Source organism: Camelus ferus, chromosome 16, assembly GCF_009834535.1.
Source record: "Camelus ferus isolate YT-003-E chromosome 16, BCGSAC_Cfer_1.0, whole genome shotgun sequence".
Classification (NCBI taxonomy): Eukaryota; Metazoa; Chordata; class Mammalia; order Artiodactyla; family Camelidae; genus Camelus; species Camelus ferus.
Genome location: NC_045711.1, coordinates 24,509,902 through 24,523,963, shown reverse-complemented (window position 1 = coordinate 24,523,963; position 14,062 = coordinate 24,509,902). Strand labels below are relative to the sequence as shown.

General features: G+C 40.9%; 1 protein-coding gene across 3 annotated transcripts in view; it reads right to left on the bottom strand.

The window, feature by feature from the left end:
• Positions 1–247: 247 nt before the first annotated feature.
• The window catches only part of ACOX1 (acyl-CoA oxidase 1), a 23,710-nt gene continuing 9,895 nt past the window's right edge, over positions 248–14,062 (bottom strand). For 2 of the 3 annotated variants that reach the window (XM_006176457.3, XM_032456800.1), the window contains exons 3-14: positions 12,617–12,777; positions 10,443–10,550; positions 8,936–9,055; positions 8,675–8,790; positions 8,065–8,234; positions 6,775–6,937; positions 6,128–6,318; positions 5,665–5,844; positions 5,414–5,519; positions 5,130–5,273; positions 4,763–4,969; positions 248–4,050 (exon numbers count right to left, since the gene is read on the bottom strand). In XM_006176457.3, coding sequence (XP_006176519.1) covers positions 4,000–4,050; positions 4,763–4,969; positions 5,130–5,273; positions 5,414–5,519; positions 5,665–5,844; positions 6,128–6,318; positions 6,775–6,937; positions 8,065–8,234; positions 8,675–8,790; positions 8,936–9,055; positions 10,443–10,550; positions 12,617–12,777 — 1,717 coding nt within the window. In that variant the 3' untranslated portion in view covers positions 248–3,999. The remainder of the gene's footprint in view (positions 4,051–4,762; positions 4,970–5,129; positions 5,274–5,413; positions 5,520–5,664; positions 5,845–6,127; positions 6,319–6,774; positions 6,938–8,064; positions 8,235–8,674; positions 8,791–8,935; positions 9,056–10,442; positions 10,551–12,616; positions 12,778–14,062) is intronic. The other variant, XM_006176458.3, reaches the window with a different exon arrangement.

Below are 14,062 nucleotides of genomic sequence, written 5' to 3'. Positions count from 1 at the left end.
TATATGTCCATGAATAACTGAAAAATTGCGAACACTGGAATTTGACACAACATTGTAAAATGATTATAAATCAATAAAAAATGTTAAAAAAAAAAGTGGGGGATTGACGTGGTGAAACCACAAATTATTATGTATTTATCCCACATTCCAAAGCTTAGGGAAATAGTTGTGACCTTCGTTAAGAAAATCAAAGTTGCAAAGGTAGAGTGAAACCCAACATCACCATCTAATAAAGACATGTAACATCTTTTTGTGTTAAGATTTTATTAAGGGTTTGTCAGTTTTACAAAGGAAAAGGGGGTTAGTGGTTTGGCTTACCCGCAGGCCAAGCAGGGCTGGCGGGGCACCGCCGGATGATTCAACCATGATTCACAGACTTTCGACCCCGCGCACTTCCTGGTACTCCCATCCTCATTGACACATCCAATCAGGGATGGGTAACAATACACACTAAATATGTCTTGTCAGGTAGGAACCAACTCAAGCCACAACAGTCATAGAAAAAAAGGGAATTATACACTCCAGAGAATACAGATCATTTCCTTGAATCCACAGCAATTGGAAATTGTTTACCAAGTAGTAGTCAACAGTCTGAAGATCACACATTTGTTACCTGTGAAAACAGCTGACAGTAGTGTGGCAAAACAATTTATTTTGAGTCAGAATTCTTAAAATCATGCCCAATTTTCCATGATCTTCCTGAGATAATCAGTGACTCACTTGAATTTAAAGAAAAATCAAATCAAAAGCCTCTTGGGATCTAGGAATTTGCAGGTCTGCAACAGCGAACATCTGGTAACTCTAAAGATTTCTTAAATGTTTCTGTTTACTCCCATGGAGCACAGGAATATGTACTGAAAATTTAGTTTGGACATCTAAAAGCAAAACTCCACCAATATTTTAATATTAAAAGACATTTTAGTCACTTACAGGGTGACTTAAGTCTAATCCTCATCCTCCAGGATTATAGTAGTAAATATTCAATTAGCTGAGATGATCTCTGCATTATTTCATGAAAATGATCGAAACCTTTATCTGATTGTCAGAAGACTCAACAAAAGACTCTTGGTCTCAAGTAGAATAACCAATTTTCTGGCACTGTTCCCCTCTCCAGCTGCAGTAGCAACTGCTGTTTGAAGACAATCTATAATCCCCTCCACATACATAGTGGGTGTCACAGACTGTCTGCATCTGATTTTCTTCCTTTCTAGTAAGATGGATGGAAAGAATTCAGAAAAGCGTAGGAGGAAATTTGACCAATGGTCGTCCAAAGAATTTTTGTTCCCGGAACTCGAGGATCATGAATCTAATTCCCCAGCCAAAGCCCTGCACTGAAGAAAATTCAAGAATCAAGACTGAATATGTTAACTCTAGGAACTATTAAACACCTCCAGGTATATGGAATCTGAAATTACAAGCAGTGAGTCCTCAGAAAGTACATGAACATCGTTAATGTTGCAATTAAGTGAATGTTCTGAAGATAAGCTGCTACTTAGCAGTGCTATGTTCTGAAAACAAGAACATGAAGGGCCCCACTGTGCTCTGAGGTGACTAATATCCAAACACTGAAATATACCTCAGCCTCTATCAAGTAGAGCATGATGTTGAGCTTCAAACACGTGAGGAAGAATCAACCTTCATCCGTCACAAATAGCAACATCTCTATTAAACCTCAAAGGCTTACATCAGTATCATTAGTTCTATTCATCATCATTAAAGACTAGGTTGAAATTAATCTTTGTACTCTTTGTGAAAATGGCTCACTAAAGAATCCAAGAGAACCACACTTACCTGTGGCAGTCTGGCTTTTTAGGGACAGCAAACTGGGTCTGCTGATTCCTTACGAACAGCCAACCATCTGTACTCCTGTGTGGGCAGAGCACTCACACTCTACAGTTAACGGCAGTTACGGCCGGCTCAGAGCTGTCTGCCTAGGCAGGTCTCTCTTTCCTTTTTTTGTTTTTAGTGTTACCTAAACCTGTATCTTATAATTCTTCATAAACTTACGTTTAATTATGTGGCAGTCTTTCCCTCTCGATAGTACAAATCAGTGAGATTTCATGGTATCTTTATTCTTTGATTACAATGAATAAAGTTCAAGACAAAACATTCCAATGTTAATAAAAACACTGTCAAATATCAGATTTAGTATTTAAATAAAACTCAAGGTGCTAGACGGAATAAAGCTGGCTCTAGAGTCCTCACCCTATTCAAACCTGCTTAGATCTCAGACCTCCGCAGCTGGATTAGGTGGGTGCCATTTCAAACACCCTCAGATCCTGGCCACAGGCATTCATCTGTGAATAGGACTTGGAACAGGTCAATACTAAGCAATTTTAAATTTACTCTTCGTTATTTCCCAGAATCTGAACTATTGTCAAAAGAGATTAAGAGCGCTTTTTACTTTAATCTTAACACAATTATCAATTAGTTCTCCTGGTGGAAAGATCAAGGCTTGTGTCAACAGACAGTATTTCTTCTGCTGGACCTTGAAGACTCCTATTCCACTGGGATAAATTTTATGTCAGGTCCCAAGATAGGAATTTTATTTCCACTGAACTATACTACATTCTCAAGACTGATTCTAGAACAACCGGTTTCATGAAGATGTCACAGATATATATAAGCAGTTAACAAGTTAAAAAAAAAATCAAGTGACTTGTTTTAATTGATTTTAAGAAAAATTCATTAAGAGCTACATGTTTAGGCTTTAAATAGAGAATGATTGTGTAAATTAGATTTCAGCTGAAAGGACAATTTAGCAAGTCAGATAAAGCTCCTAGAAACATGCTGAAAATAAAGCTAGATATACAATAAGAAATAGATTCTATGGAACTTCCATTTACCCTTTAGCCAGAGTTTCAGTGATTAGATTTTCTGATCCCCAAATCAGAACACATGGTTTGTCAAAGATTTTTTTCTGGGTGTAAGAGGCGGTAAGTGATTCTTTTATTTTTGTGATGCCAGGTACTGTAACTTCCAAGCATTTTGATGGCTTATGCTAAAATGACAGAATTTAGGAAAACTGGATAGTTTCAGAAAATTTAGTTAATATGGTCACAAAAGTTACAGTAACCGTAACTGACAGCTCTCCCTGAAGTATTTCACTAAGGAACCGTGACGCTTTTTTTCTCCTTTCTTTAGCATCTCTCTCAGGAGAGAGAGAGGGAGCCAGATCAAACACTGACAGGTCCCATCAGTTGCCAAAAGTTACATGTGGCGATAACTTTGCTACCTACCCCTTTCCCAAGAAGTTGGGGACAAAGGGAGTTGTAGTGCTACTAAAAGCAACAGCTTAGGGATCACTCCAAGGGGAGATCAGTTCCTAATTACATGGGACAGGGACCCTGCCAGCAGCCTGTGCTGAGGAAATCCTCCTGTTGTTCCTACAGTTAGGCAGGAACAAGACATCAGCAAAGGGGGGCAAGCAGGCAGGAAACGTGTCAATGTGTCAAGTACAAACTCACGCACACTGGTTCCTGATTAGTTTCCTTCCCCAATCCCTCTTTTTCGGTCCTGCTTTTTAGCCGGGGCTCCGAGTGGGAGGACAGTTAGCAGGAAAGCTAGGAAGGGTTCTACCCTGCTTAAAAAATACCTTTGCTTAAAAACACTTGTAGATCCAGTGATCAGCAATTAAGAAGTGAAAATAATTAACTACTTAGTAGTTGAATTCTACTAATTATCAAAAGTCATGGCCTCCTGGGATCAGCAGCATTACAAATGGAAGTCATCCTGTGTTTCTTAAAGCTTTTTCTGAATGCATCACAGGTTCTCTTTCAGTGTTAATTGCACTTGTAAAACACATCTGTTTCTTTCCTTTAATCTCTGAAATCTGTTGTTTTTTTCTTTTCATTTTTATAAAAAAGAGGAAAGGGGTCAATTTATCATTTGCTCTATAGCTTTCTGAATTTGATAAAGATTCCACGCAGATTGGTGTGACAGGTGTCAGGGGAGTCGATACAGCAGCTTTCAGAAGCAGGTCGAAGTTGTCAAGATGCTTCAGAGCTTGGACTGCAGTGACTTCAGGTGCTTGTGGTAAGATTCATGGACCTGCAGGGAAGGGAGAGAGAAAAAATTGCTGACAAGGAGTTTGCAACTTAAAACAACATACTTTTAATCAAGAAATTATCTGAATCTTATTTGGATCCTGAGTCCAAAAAAAAAAAAAAAAAAAAAAAAAAAAAAAAAACAAACAAAAAAAACAAAAAAACAAAACACCAAAGGGCAGGAGGTGGGGAAGAATTGAGCAAACCGGGGGTATCTGAACATTGACTGAGTAGTTTATGATATGAAAGAATTACTGTTAACTTGTTTAGGCGTGAGAATGGTATTATGGTTATGTTTTCAAAAGAGAGCCCTTATCTTTCAGAGATACATACTGGAATATCTACAAATAAAGTTATCTGATATCTTGGATTTGTTTCTAAATAATCTGCAGCTTGGAGGCTGAGATGAAACACAACTGGCCATGAGCAGGCGGGGTTTGAAGCCCGAGGAAGGGTATGCAGGGAGGCATTAGTGTTCTATTTGTGTATGTGTTTAAAATTTTTCAGTTGTTGTTAAATAATCAAGGAAGTTGAAAACCTGCACTTGGCAGGAATGGCCTAGTTCCCTTCTCACCTGCTGCTCAATCAATGGAGCGACTGTCCCAAGTGCCCCTTAAGGGCATTCAAAGCTTTCACGGATGAGTCACTCTCAGGGCTTTCCTGCCTTAATATTTAAGTGAACAGTTTCAAACGGTGAAAAGACACTGTTTCTTTACCTCCGTTTTGTTCAGTGGGGACTTCTTGGCCCACTCGAACATGTTTTCATACACGTTGCCATCATAGCGGCCAAGCACAGAGCCCAGGGTCACATCCTGGAAATCAAATGCGTCAACCAGAGCAACAGCATCAGGGCGGATGGCAGTCAGCAGCTCCTTTATGCGCTCGTTCACTTGGGTGACTTGAGACTCTGTCATGATGCCCCACTAAAAGCAGCAGAACAGAAGGAGAAGTATGTTACACAGACAGAAGGATATATTTATATGCATGTATATACACCTGCACGACTATAAAGTAAACCACAATTCTTTTTCTACCAATAACTTACATACATAAATGAAAGGAGTTAAACTGAGAAATACTGACCTGAAGAAAATCCCCTGCCTTCTGACAGATTCCATACAGGGAATACAAGAGACACAAATTCCTTAAGACAGCTTGGACGGATTTCTCTTGAATTTGGGGGATTTTTTCTGAAAAGAGCTTAACTACCACATAGTGGCAATGTGCCTACATAAAAAGAAAACAGCAAAGTGTAAGAAACCTTGAAAAAGAGTCAACACATGGAGAAGGGTTTCTGCACTAAGAAAACGAGGTGGGTGGTGAAGGACTGGGGCGGGGGGGATGGGGAAGAGAGAACCACCACTGACCTCACTTGCCCGAACCAGGTCAATGGACGTTAGGTTCCATGCTACCTCCTTGCTTTTTCTGTGAATGACTTCAGCTTGAAGGTTTTTCGCAGCAATTTCTACTAATCTGTCAAAAAAAAAAAAAAAAGAAAAAGAAAAAGAAAGAAAACTGGAGCTCAAGGGAGTGATCAGTGGTACCTGTGCCTTCGTCCTCTGCCATCGGGCCCCCAGCCCCCACTGCTGCCTGTCCCAGCTCCCGAGGGTGTGCTCACCTGGCTGCACGGAGTCTGTACGCTTCAGTTAGGCTGTCAGGGCTGTTGATGTCCACCACGGTCGGCCAGACTGCCACCTGCTGTGGCTGGATGCGCTGACTGGGCAGGTCATTCAAGTAGGACACCATGCCACACACCAACTTTCCTGAGTGTACCTGGTCGTAACTTTTCATCAGGAACCTAAAAATCACCAGGACACATGCTTTCACTAACTATGCTTCTTGTGAAACAGAAGTCAAACAGAGCCCTGGAAGGACTAAGCCATGGGACAGGTGCTTCATACTCACTAGAGTCTGACCATAAGATAAAAGCTGCAGGTTGGAAGGATGGAAAGCAAGAATGATATCTTTCGGGAAGAAATACAACGCAAAGAGAAAACGTGGGAAAAGGAACCAACGAAAAGGTTCCCAGAACTGGAATATTCTTAAGAACAGATCAGAGAAACGATGAGTTAGACTCTCACCTGGCTGTCTGGAGCATCATGACAGTGTTTTCTCCCTCAAAGGTGCAGGTTGGGGTAAAATTGACATAAATATTTGGAAGTCCACTGCAGTGAGAATAGCCATGCCCCCCACAGGCCATCCGACAGGCTTCGATAGCAGCGTTCGCCGTCCAGGACGTGAAGGCCTTCAGCCCGGCGGTGAGGGCATGAAGCTGCGGGGGAGGAGGCACGAGGCCGTCAGAGCATCACCCGTGGGGCTGACAGCCCGAGTTCCAACGAGAAACCCTTATCCTCACCTAACAGTACTAGTTGCTTTCAAAATCACTTGCCAGGCATGTAAACTGAAAAGCAAGGTCATCCAATTGGCCTGAAATAATAACATGCCCACACTCCCTTCTGAACTGTTCTACTTGGGGGGGGGGGGAAAAAGGCACCACTTACGTTCCTTTGATTAATAAATGACCAATGTGGTACAGTAATTCTGAATCTTAAAAACAAACCCACACCATCTTCACATCTGATCCATTTTCAATTAGAAAAATTTCTCTACCTTTTGAGAATATATGGATTCTTTTCAAGAAATCTCAATGTTTCACTTTCTCTGGACATTACCCAGCAGGAAATATGAATCAGAGGGTGCCCATGAGGGAACGGGACCCAACACGCACCTCTGGCAGCTCACTCAGGTCCCCCTGGCCAATGTCCTTGTTAATCCGGTGATAGGTCTCCTTCATGTATGCGCCCACAAACTGGAAGGCATAGGCGGTGGCCAGGAGGGGAAAAAGTTTGTACTGCTGGGTTTGATAATCCAAAATCTGTGGTTCTGGTTCACTAAAGTACATTAAAAAAAAAAGAGAGAGAGAGAAAGAAAAATTAAACACCTACACAGAACTTACTGTGTGCCAGGTTCTAGTCTAAGTACTTTTCTTGGGGTGGGGGGGAGGGGGGGAGGTAGTTAGGTTTACTTACTTACCTACCTACCTACCTACTTACTTACTTACTTATTTATTTATTTGTTTGTTTGTTTAATGGAGGGACTGGGGATTGAACCCAGGACCTTGTGCATGCTAAGCATGTGCTCTACCACTGGGCTATACCTACTCCCCCAGTCTAAGTACTTTGATAGATTATTTAATCTTCATAAAGACCCTGTGAGGTAACTTTTATTTTCCCTATTTTATAGATGGGGAAAATGAGAGGTTAAGAACCTGCCAGAGGTCACACAGCTAATAAGTGGCAGATCCTTGATTTAAATCTAGGCTATTTGGATAAAGAAGACCACGCTCTTAACCACCTTGTTGCGCTGCCTTAGGTGAACAGAATTTTCTAGCTGTGACGTTCATATCTTAGTCTTTCCAGTCTAAGTTTCCTTGAAAACATGGCAAGACCCATGATAACATATAGGACCAAAGTTCATTAACCTCGCAGGAGGAAGGCAATGTGAAAGGGGTCTAGATGGCTGAATAAACCATATTTTGACCACAATCTGAGAAGACCCAACACATAGAGTTAAATACTTGAAGTCTAAGAAAGTCTGCTCTTACCAATTTCTTTGAGTAAAAAAGTTACCAAGGAGCCATGCCCAAGCAATAAACCGCGTCCTTGAGCACAACAAGGAGTCAGGGTCGGCGCCACTTTCGCCATACCCGATCTGTAGTGCTTAGCGGCAGTGAGGGTTTCACACTGCCTTCAGGTTTTGAACATTTCAAAGCTCAAGTAACTTACAGAGCTGAAGTCACATTACTGTTTTTCCTAGGTTAAAAGTGACAATAAGGTGGTTATTCTCATCTTTCCACTTAAGGGAAGTCTAGGTTCTAGGTTGCAGACCCAGTACACAGCCATCCTCACTAATTTTATAGCAAATGCACCTTCTGCCACACCATGTCTGGGAATTCTCATATCTGAATGGGGTCAAAGTCAAGTCTTCAGCACTGAGTCCACCTCAGGCCCTCCCTTACCCTGGCTTGATTTCAGACTGGTGCCTCACGGCACTGTATCGGATGGCAATGGTGCATGCCTTAGACAGACACCGAGCGGCTTCTCCCACAAGGAAGGACCTGATGAACACCATGGTCCCGTAGGTCAGCTTGTTACTCACGGGTTTCACGTATGTGCCATCAGGCTTCACCTGGAAAAAGAACATGGCACTGATGCTTCCTTCTGTTAAACCCAAGTGGCAGTTTAGGCCAGTGGTTCTCAAAGTGTGGTCCCCAGAAAGGCAGCATCAGCGTCACCTGGAAACTTGTTGGCAAGATAAAACCTCAGTCCCCACTCTAACCTACTACATCAGAACCTCTGGGCAGGGAGCCAAGCAATCTAGGTTTTAGCCAGCCCTGCAGGTGATTCTAATGCAGATGAAAGTTGGAGACCCCCTGGCGGAGAAACCACAACATGCTCTTCATACCTTCCAACTGCTTTTGATTTCCTGGTCATGAACAAAGAGCAGTAGAAGTAAAAATTTGTTAATATCTTCTAAAAGAACAGACCCTTCTAACCCTGTGATTATCAATAGACACTGATACCCCCGTGGTTTTGACACCTCTGCTGCTACTTTCTGCCTAAATATACCTGGGCGTACTTCATCAGCATGTTTTCTCTGGGAATACGGTAATTGTCCATCTTCAGGTAGCCGTTATCCATCTCATCATAGCCAAATTTGGGGCCGATGTCTCCAACGGTAATCCCTACCACAGATGAAGGGAAAGTCACAGGTGTTTATGATCCAGAATTCTTGGCTTCCCTCCTCTTCTTTAGTTACGTGTTATACTTTTTGCAGAAGAAAGGGATTGGCTTAATTTTTCATCTTAACATCAGATGAACAATTCTAACCTGGCAGAGGCTTATGGGTCCCAAGTTCCCGAATAGGAACAATGAAGGCATGTAACCCGTAGCATTTCCCCTGAGTGATGAGCTGGGCAAGTACAATTGCATAGTTTGACGTCTTTCCAACTGCAACATCAAAGAGAACACGAGAGGGAAGTGAGCAAACGTTCTGACATTTTCAAAGGATAGAAACAAAAGCCGGGGGAAAGCATATGTTAAACATAACACTAGATTCCATCAGTAAAGTGTGTCCAGAGAGCTTTTATGACAGTGCCACATCTACTTCTCAGAAAGAAATACACTTAAACAGACAGCTATTAAAATTCACTGAATTTTGGCAGAGCAATCCTTTATTTCCTTTTTTAATATATAAACTTAGATTTGTATTGATATAATTGATATATAACTATGTAAATTTAAGGTGTAAGACATTGATTTGAGAGCCAGCCTTCACTTCAAAAGACAGCTTTACTTTTCCTTCTACTTATTTCTCATTCATTTACATAAAGATAATTTCAGGATAACCATAAGAACATTAATTTAAATCACTTCCTTTTTCTCCCTTAAAGCAGGGCTTTCCAGAACAGGAGCCACTTAGCCATATGTGGCTATTTACATTTAAGTTAATCATAAGTAAACGAAATAAAGGATTCAGTCCCGAGTCAGCTAGCTACATTTCAAGTGCTCAGCAGCTTTAAGTGGCTAGTGGTTACCACAGTGAACGGTGAAGACAGAGAAGATTCCATCACCGCATAAAGTACTATGGGACAGAACTCCTTTAAGAGATTTTTGGTCAGCGCCTCCAGAAATATTTAGCTTTTTTTTTTGCATGCTAGGTTTTTCCTTTTTAAATCAAAATGTAACATCACATATTAAACTATATAATGTGAATAATGAAACCCTTCAACCACTCATGTCATCTGAAATATATATCCTAAAACAACAGCGATATTAAATAAATTCCACAGCAAAGCTATTTAGAATAAAAATTTAAAAACAACTCAAATGCTTTTCAATATGGAAATGACTAACCAAACAGGGAATACTAAATTACTGTTTTTGTGTGTTTTTTAAAAAAATTTTTGGCAGGGTAACTAGGTTTATTTATTCAGTTGTTTAGTTACTTACTTACTTATTTTAACCTAAGTACTGGGGATTGAACTCAGGATCTCATGCATGCTAAGCACACCCTCTATCACTGAGCTATATGCTCCCTCCCCTCCACGTTACTTTAAATGATGACTCTGGAAACTATGCTAACGTGTTGGAATGTTTAAATGAAAAACTAAGAAAAGCAGAGTAAGACAGCTTCCCTTTCTGAGCTTCGTAAAATGTATAAATATCTACAACATGCAACCCAAGAGAACATGAAATAGCTTAGGATAATTTAAGCCTGAAGAGCTTTTTCTATATTTCAAAATTATATTCTCATGTAAGTTCTACATCCTAAACACAATCTTACAATAATAAATCTTTAAAAGATCCAATAACTGTTAAAAAAAAGTTCACTTACGCCCACCAGGCCACCACTTGATGGAGGTCACAGTAGGACTATTGAGAATAAACTCCTGGGTTTCAGGGTCGTAAGTGGCTGTGGTTTCCAAGCCTCGAAGGTGAGTTCCTAAGGAAATGAATTACACTTACTTCAGACAGAATATGGGAAAAACAGGTACAGAGTCAAATTTCCCACCCAGCCCTCTAAAGCAATAGTATCTCAGAGACCAACAAAACCTAACATCAACAAAACATCTGTAGATGAGTGACAAATGGTTGATAACCAAGACACAGAATTTCCTATGCTCAAATCAGAAGTTCCTGTTCAGTTGGAAGTACAAATGTCAAGCATGTTCCATTTCTGCACTTGACTGAGTGCACCTCTATGGCAATGGATACATAACATTTATTGAGATCAACCAATAGAAAATGTACAGGCAGCTTAGAATCAGTTTCATAAGATCACAGGATATTAACTGCACAGGGACGTTAACAGCCCTTCTAAATGCATCTCTAAGTTGTTAGAGTTGCCAATTTCAACTCATTGGTATTGTGTCTACCAGACCAATTCAACATTCTGGAATTTTGTCACAACAAAGAATAACACGTGTCAGGAAGAGATTTTAGCTGAAGTTCTTGTAAATTGAGAGTTCATTTCAACAATGAACGCTAGAAACGAAAAGAGAGAGCTTAAAAAGTTATAACCATTACAGGGAAAAAGACCTGGAACAGGGATTTTTTTTTTTTTAATCTTCTGTAAGTCCAATAATAAAGTCTGAGCTCACCCTGCATTCTTGCAATGCTAGGCTTAACTCAGTCCTGGCTGGTTCACTAGTGTGACTAGAAGACTTCCCGACTTCATGTTTACTGGAGACGGACAGGGATTTATGTTTTAAATGTTAATACAAATGTGCCAAAATTCTTTGAAAAGAGTTACAGAAAAATGTTCTAAGTGACACAACCCTAGAAATACTATTCTGAAGTCAATTCTGAGACCCTTTTACCAAACTGCTTTGATAACGCAGATCTCATTAAACACAAACTGTGAGACATTTAGAAACCTCCAGGCTAAGTAACAGAACGGCCAGTTGATGTGTGATCCACAACCTTCCTCTGTGTGGGAGTCAAGGAACCAGACACTGAGACTCCTTTCATCAAAGAAGAAACTTTTATAGAAAACGAGGTAGCATATTAAACAGAGCAGGTAATGAAAATGTTCAAAGGCACAATTGGACCAACTAATATTCCCTTTGGAAAAATCCTGTAAACTACCCCTCAGCACCAGAACTGAAAGCCAACCAAATTAAGCAACCAAATTAAGATGAAGTTGTACAGAAATAAGGAGCAAATGGCACATATACACTAGGACAGTTGTTTTAAAACCTCTGAGTAGGAAAAGAGAAGCCAGAAGTAAATGAATGGCCAACAGATACCAATACAGAACAGATGCTAAGAGGACCAGCCACCATCTCCAGCCCCATCCAGTTCACCGGAAAAGGTAGGTGCGGAATGGAAAGAGAAAACAAAGGCAGTTGCACACAGTGCGGAATCAGCTGCCTAGAAGTACTGCTTCCCTAATTTTTCGCCTAGAAGTACTGCTTCCCTTATTTTTCTAAACTCTGGCCAAGCCACCTTCAGAACTTTACTGAATTTACTGAATCAAGGCACGGACAATGTCAAGGGACAAAATGCTGCACGTTTTGGTTACATAAGCCACTCATCTCCCTCCAGCAAGTCAAAGAGAACACAGACTATTAATTTGTGGTTCTTCTGGAATTTGTACAAGCTCATTAAGGTATCCATAGCAGAGGTAATCAGATAGTAACGAGGAAAAAGAGATGGGTGCAGATTCTACATGCACACAAATTCTATATAACTTCAGTGAACTGCAAAAACTGCTTAGTAAATAAAGTCTGACATGGAATTCTTGACCTTCTGAAGGGGAACCATGAACAGATAATCAGCAAGTCTGTGATAATATGACCTTTCATTTCCACCCACCAGAGCACTGTCTAAGTCAAGACTTTCAAGTGTGGAAAACCTTGCCTCTATAGAAAAGACTGCATTTAAGCAGATTGTACACAGCACGTGGAGATGCCACCACTGACACGTGGCGGGGGCGTGGGGGCACTCCAGGCCCCCTAAGCTCGCAGAGCCCCGCCCAGCCCAGAAGGTAGACTGAATGCACCGTACCATGACCCATCTCTGTCTGGGCATAAGTGCCAATGATCTCCAAGTTCCAGGCGGGCATGAAGAAGCGCTCCTGCTGCTCCTCGGTCGCCTGGTGAAGCAAGGTGGGCAGGAACATGCCCAAGTGAAGATCCAGAGGCCCAGGCTGCCCTCGCTGCACAAAGCTTTGAAGAAATACCAAGGATGGGGATTTGAGAGAAGAGTCATCAGGGATGAGAGAATCAGCAATTTGTACAAACAGAGCAAGGGAAGGAGAAAAAACCCTGTAAGTATGAATTAGTTGAGTGGACTTTACTATGGATGGGAGCACTGCCCCTTTCTGTATTACTTTATAACTCTTGGCAATTTCCACTTTTCTTACATTGGCAAGAAGTGTTTGGCCACTGATTCCAAAGCCTGTGCAGCACAAAGCCACACAAGCACGGCAGAGGATTCCAGCTTTGCAATCAAAGCAACTGAAAAACATGAAGAGGCTAGATGGAATGGAGAAGCTGAGTTGCACGATGACTTATTTACGTTAATGGAAAGTGGAGACCAGAGTTGCTCTCTCAGGTGAAAGTTCCTCCAGGATCCAATTTCAATAATGCTTCTAGGCTGGAACCTTTCCTGTTTGTCCACAAAACATCCAGCATTAGTCCACATTCCTCACATAACTCTGGTCATTTCATTCAGAGCCATCAAATATTCAGCCTCATGCTACTGAACCAGTTTAATACAAAAAGTGACAGTGCTCCTAATCCCAATAATTAATTTCAGAAATAAAAAGACATGTGATTTTTAGTGAAGACCACAATATATACAAACACCAGATTCATGCATAATAAGCCCTCCATTACAATTACATGGGAATTACCACTAATGATAATAAACATGTTAGTTGTCATTTATTTATTTATTTATTTAATTTATAGTTGTCATTTATAATCCACTTCCTAAATTCATTCTTTTTCCATTTAAAACTTGCAGGTTCCTAAGGCATTTATTTCTAATAGGAAATAGTTCTATATGCTTTCTATATTCCTTTGTAATTTTGCACGTTCTTGGCATTTTATTAACTTCTAGCTCTAAATTAATCAACTCTATATTGCTCTTACTGTTCTCTTTAGTTATCTTAGAAATAAGCCTAAACATTTCAGTTTCAAAAATCTGTTCCACATGAGGAGGAGCATAATTAGGGCAGAGTGCTCAGGTGCAGGGGATCTGTGACGTCGTCCTCCCCCCCCGGGGGGGGGGCTGGGCGGGGCTTTCAGCTAACCAGTGAAATAAAAACCAAAGAATGCACGACTAACTTCCTCATTTTACAAAGAAATTCAAACTGAGATGAGTTGAGCGTCTTCAGGTCAAAAAGATAATGGCAATAAAGGACAAGAATCTCATTGGCTCATTCTGTCTCCTAGTGCAACCTGGGCCGAGGACAATGACGAGGACACTAGGATGACTTTCGGACAC